Source organism: Lucilia cuprina, chromosome 6 (genome assembly GCF_022045245.1).
Source record: "Lucilia cuprina isolate Lc7/37 chromosome 6, ASM2204524v1, whole genome shotgun sequence".
Taxonomy (NCBI): domain Eukaryota; kingdom Metazoa; phylum Arthropoda; class Insecta; order Diptera; family Calliphoridae; genus Lucilia; species Lucilia cuprina.
Window position 1 is genome coordinate 10,646,174 of NC_060954.1, and position 6,405 is coordinate 10,652,578.

The 6,405-nt window shown below is 31.6% G+C and overlaps 1 protein-coding gene across 1 annotated transcript in view; it reads right to left on the bottom strand.

Annotated features, from left to right (window-relative positions):
- The window catches only part of LOC124420485 (Down syndrome cell adhesion molecule-like protein Dscam2), a 121,501-nt gene that overhangs the window by 111,447 nt on the left and 3,649 nt on the right, over positions 1-6,405 (bottom strand). Inside the window, exon 2 of the mRNA XM_046953374.1 lies at positions 842-1,184. Within this exon, the coding sequence (XP_046809330.1) occupies positions 842-917 (76 nt within the window). The 5' untranslated portion in view covers positions 918-1,184. The remainder of the gene's footprint in view (positions 1-841; positions 1,185-6,405) is intronic.

Here is a 6,405-nt window from a genome sequence, read left to right on the forward strand (position 1 = left end):
TAGTCTAGTCTATAGTCTAGTCTATAGTCTAGTCTATAGTCTAGTCTATAGTCTAGTCTATAGTGTAGTCTATAGTCTAGTCTATAGTCTAGTCTATAGTCTAGTCTAAAATCTAGTCTATAGTCTTGTCTATAATCTAGTCTATTGTCTAGTCTACAGTCTAGTCTGTAGTCTATAGTCTAGTCTATACTGTGGTCTATAGTCTAGTCTATATTCTAGTCTATAGTCTAGTCTATAGTCTAGTCTATATGCTAGTCTAGTCAATACTCTGGTCTATAGTCTAGTCTATACTTTGGTCTTTAGTCTAGTCTATAGTCTAGTATATAGTCTAGTCTATAGTCTAGTATATATTCTTATCCATAATCTATTCTTTAGAATTATCTATAGTCTGCTTTGTTATCTCGCCTATAGTATACTATAGTCAAGTTTTGTCCGGTCTATAGGCTGGCCTGTTGTCTCATTTATAGTCCGTTCTATAGTCTTGTCTACAGTCTGGTCTGTAGTCTTATGAATTATACGGTCAATAGTCTATGGTCTGGGATATAGTTTTGTTTATAGTCTGGTATTTTTGTTGTCCATTGTCAGGTCTATAGTATGGTATATAGTCTCGGCTATTTGTTGGTCTATAGTATAGTTTATAGTTTGATCTGTTCTATTGTCCGATTGACCAACTTGACAGTGACATTGGCAATTAATTGTTTTCCAAATTCATTGCCATTTAGCACTAGTTTAATAAATAAAATTACATAAATCTGTAGCTCAAAGCATATATTAGTTAATTATTAAATAAACTATTAAAAAACACTTAATTCATGTAAAATAATAATAAAAAAATACTTACAAAATGCTGTTACCACAGCTAACAATGTTAGCCATTTAATAATATTTGTAAATAGTCCCATCTTGGCTTGTATCATGCGCGTTTTATTGACGACGGTTGTTGAGCTGATTAATTTCAAAATTTTCAATTTGAAAATCACACTTGTGAATGACACAAAGAAGAAGATTGTAGAGATGTTTCTTTGTATTCTGTTTACGACAGAATGTAAAGTAATTTAATTTTTAGGAATTTCACGTTAATTTAAATAATTTAACACGTTTTACACAATACAATATCGATCGCTATTAAAGTTATACACAAATTTTTGTGTAATTTTGAAATGGTTTTGCTAACGAAAACCACCCTGTAAAATTAAAGATTGGAAAGAAAAGCGTTAAGCAAATTTTTTTTTACACATTAAGCAAACGCGTTGTTGTAGCACTTTTGCACTATGGGGGTATATAGAGAAAAAGCAACACGGGGGGGGGGGGCTAAAAAGAGAACAAGAAGAATGGTTATTAGTTAAAATGAATTAGATTGTTTTTTTTTTTGTTTAGTAATTAATATTAATAAAATGTAAATTAGTTTTGGAATTTAACACACAGATCCTTTGTTTAACCTAAAAATTTTTATAATAAAAACCGGAAATATTTCCGTTTTTAATTTAAATATCTATTTGTAATTAATGTTGTTAGTTAAGTGTTATTGTGTTATAGTTTTGTGTATAGTTTAATATTCGTTATAACAAAAATTAGACAATACATCCCCTGTTCTAAACACACTCTTCAAAGAAAACTAATTTTTTTTATATGTGTCATATAATAAATTTTTTTATTTTTTTTTTTATTGTCTGCATAAACAAAGCTGTTGTGCTGTATGTTGCCAGCAACCCCAAAATTTTAAAAATACGTACAATAAAAATGGATCCAGTCATTCATGAACACTTAAGTGCAGTCATTGGCTGTTTATTTTCTAAAACTCATATATTTATTTTGTCAAAATGACAAATATGAGCTTTTCCAATCAACTTAAGTAGAAATAAAATAGAACTAGATCTAAAACAAATCAAAAACGGTACTAGAAGAAATATAAAACAGTACCAGAACAGAACTTAAACAAAACTAGAAGAAATCTAGAACAGAAGTAGAACAGAGCTAGAAAAAAACTAGAACAGAGCTAGAACAGAATTAGAACTAGAACAGAACTAGAACAGAACTAGAACTAGAACAGAACTAGAACTAGAACAGAACTAGAACAGAACTAGAACAGAACTAGAACAGAACTAGAACAGAACTAGAACAGAACTAGAACAGAACTAGAACAGAACTAGAACAGAACTAGAACAGAACTAAAACAGAACTAGAACAGAACTAGAACAGAACTAGAACAGAACTAGAAAAGAACTAGAACAGAACTAGAACAGAACTAGAACAGAACTAGAACAGAACTAGAACAGAACTAGAACAGAACTAGAACAGAACTAGAACAGAACTAGAACAGAACTAGAACAGAACTAGAACAGAACAGAACTAGAACAGAACTAGAACAGAACAGAACAGAACTAGAACAGAACTAGAACAGAACTAGAACAGAACTAGAACAGAACTAGAACAGAACTAGAACAGAACTAGAACAGAACTAGAACAGAACTAGAACAGAACTAGAACAGAACTAGAACAGAACTAGAACAGAACTAGAACAGAACTAGAACAGAACTAGAACAGAACTAGAACAGAACTAGAACAGAACTAGAACAGAACTAGAACAGAACTAGAACAGAACTAGAACAGAACTAGAACAGAACTAGAACAGAACTAGAACTAGAACAGAACTAGAACAGAACTAGAACAGAACTAGAACAGAACTAGAACAGAACTAGACCAGACTAGAACAGAACTAGAACAGAACTAGAACAGAACTAGAACAGAACTAGACAGAAACTAGAACAGAACTAGAACAGAACTAGAACAGAACTAGAACAGAACTAGAACTAGAACAGAACTAGAACAGAACTAGAACAGAACTAGAACAGAACTAGAACAGAACTGGAACAGAACTAGAACAGAACTAGAACAGAACTAGAACAGAACTAGAACAGAACTAGAACAGAACTAGAACAGAACTAGAACAGAACTAGAACAGAAACTAGAACAGAACTAGATCAGAACTAGAACAGAACTAGAACAGAACTAGAACAGAAATAGAACAGAACTAGAAAATAACTAGAACAGAACTAGAACAGAACTAGAACAGAACTAGAACAGAACTAGAACAGAACTAGAACAGAACTAGAACAGAACCAGAACAGAACTAGAACAGAACTAGAATTAGAACATAACTAGAATAGAACTAGAACAGAACTAGAATAGAACTAGTACAGAACTAGAACAGAACTCGAACAGAACTAGTACAGAACTAGAACAGAACTCGAACAGAACTAGAACTAGAACAGAACTAGAACAGAACTAGAACAGAACTAGAACAGAACTAGAACTAGAACAGAACTAGAACAGAACTAGAACAGAACTAGAACAGAACTAGAACAGAACTAGAACAGAACTAGAACAGAACTAGAACAGAACTAGAACAGAACTAGAACACAACTAGAACACAACTAGAACAGAACTAGAACAGAACTAGAACAGAACTAGAACAGAACTAGAACAGAACTAGAACAGAACTAGAACAGAACTAGAACAGAACTAGAACAGAACTAGAACAGAACTAGAACAGAACTAGAACAGAACTAGAACAGAACTAGAACAGAACAAGAACTAGAACAAGAACTAGAACAGAACTAGAACAGAACTAGAACAGACCTAGAACATAACTAGAACATAACTAGAACAGAACTAGCACAGACTAAAACAGAACAGAAACAGAACAGAAACAGAACTAGAACAGAACTAGAACAGAACTAGAATAGAACTAGAACAGAACTAGAACAGAACGAGAACAGAACTAGAACAGAACTAGAACAGAACTAGAACAGAACTAGAACAGAACTAGAACAGAACTAGAACAGAACAAGAACAGAACTAGAACAGAACTAGAACAGAACTAGAACAGAACTAAAACAATACTAGAACAATACTAGAACAGAACTAGAGCAGAACTAGAACTAAACTATAATAGAACTAGGACTGTTTTAGAACTGATCCAGAACTGAAGTAGCGTTTAAGAAGACCCAAGCTGAAACAAACTAGAACTGATCAAGAAATGAAAAAATGAATAGTTTGCTATAATGCAAACTATATGTCAGACTATTGATCAGAATATAGATGACCACTGATCAAGTATAGACCAAGCTGCATATCAGACTATAGATTGGTTAGACTAAAGATCGGCTTGTAAATTGAAGAGCAGTCGAAAATTTTGACTATAAAACATACTACACATAAGACCAAATATCCAAACATGATCAGACTATAGATCGGATCATAGACTTAACTACAGATTAAACTGCAGACCATAGCTTAGACTAAACTATTGGCTATTGGCCATAGACCAGATTATATAATAAATTGTAGAACAGACTAGAGTAGAATATACCCTAAATTTAACAATACTGCATACATAAACCAGACAAAGTCCAGACATAAAAAATCGATTTAATAACAACATTTCTTTTGCAGTTTCACATCCCCCTAAAGCTAATAATAATTTCACAAACTAAAGAGCAGTTATGAACATATAAACCACATTTACAGCAAAAGCAAAATTTCCGCTTAATTTGTAAAAAACGCAAATTTCCACCCCTAATAGCTTTTTGCTGTCTTTAAGGAATAGAAGGGTTTATTTTATTTTTTCCGTTTCGATGTTCTTGTTATTGTTTTCGGTCTGTCAAGTGCGGATTGTTGTCACTTAAACTCAAATAAATAAATCTATGTTAAATTTCCAGGGGGTTTCAGTTTACAAAGATATTTTGCTAAAAAACAATAGAATATCGAATAAGAAAAACAGTTTAAAACGTCATAATGTAGAAGAGGACAATGATGATGATGACGATTAGAAGGATATTTCAAAACTCTAATAAAGTGGAAAATTAAAAAAGTATTTAACAGAAGAAAGAAGAAATGAACAATAAATTCAAGAATAAACAACGACATCGTCTAACTGTCAGTCATTATATCAGAAATAAACCAGAAATATGATATTTATAAGTTAGAGACCATTTATGATAAAATCTTAATTTCTTTTAAACGGATTAGGTTTAAGTATTTATATCTTTTTTAAGGGAAGGATAGCTAAATTTTAAAAATGAAATTTCAGCAAAAAAGCTGCATTTTCTTTGGTCATTAAAGAATTTTTAACACCCGTCAAGTTGGTGGTCCATTTCCCTCTCTCTCTCTCGCCTCACAACTCATTCCCCATATTGCTTGTGTGTTGTTCCTCATAATTTATATATATTTGATATTTTATACCACCAGACTATTTGTGTGTTGGCCCATTAAAAATTTGTTATTTATGCGCCCACATTTTTTCCTAAGTGCTCCTCCAAATTGTGTAATATGAAATTTCTTCAAATTTATAGTCATCCCAGAAAATGCATTTTATTTTTAAGAAATATTTGTTATTTTACTAAATGAGACTTTTTAATAGCATTTTCCCCACAATTTATGAAGCTGTTAAAATGTTTTCTTAAGAACTAACGCCAAATTATCCAAAAAAAGAATGTCAAAATATGTTGTGAGTAAAGAGAAAAAGGGGGAAAGAGTTTCCAAACAAATAATAAATGTTTATTCAAACATTTCAATTGGTCGTATGGGACCAATTTAGTAAAAGTTTAAAATTGCAAGATCAATGATCTTTATAACTGAATATAAACACACATCCCTTTGACAGTTTGTTTTTCTTGTAAAAAAGACGTTATAATTTGTTCAGTTTGAAACGTGTTAGAGTTTATAATTAAAGTTAAATTTTAATTTTTGAGGGTTGTTGACATGAAATGACAATTTCACGTGACGTGAGGGTAGGTATCTAATGATCTTTTGCAGCTGTCGGTAAAATAAACTAATTGAAATGAATTCTTGTTTAAAAAAAGTGTATATATTTGACAGGAAAATTATACTCCTAGAGAAAACATAATGTGTTTTGAGAGAAAGGCAGACTTTTCCTTGATCATAGTTCTAGAATAAAAACCGAGCTAAAACAGAACTAGTAAAGAACTAAAACAGAACTAGAACCGAACTAGAACTGAAATAGAACAGAACTAAAAAAGAACTAATACAGAACAGGAACAATAAATAAAACAGAACTAGAACAGATTTAGGACAAAACTAAAACAGAACTAGATCAGAACTAGAACATATTTAGAACAGAACTAGAACTAGAACAGAACTAAAACAGAACTAGAATAGAACTAGAAAATAACTAAAACAGAACTAGAGCAGAACTAGAACTAAACTAGAACAGAAGTAGAACAGAGAAGAATGAAAACAGAAAATAACTAGAACAGAACTAGAATAGAACTAGATCAGAACTAGAACAGAACTAGAACAGAACTAGAACAGAACTAGAACAGAACTAGAACAGATCTAGAACAGAACTAGAACAGAACTAGAACAGAACTAGAACAGAACTAG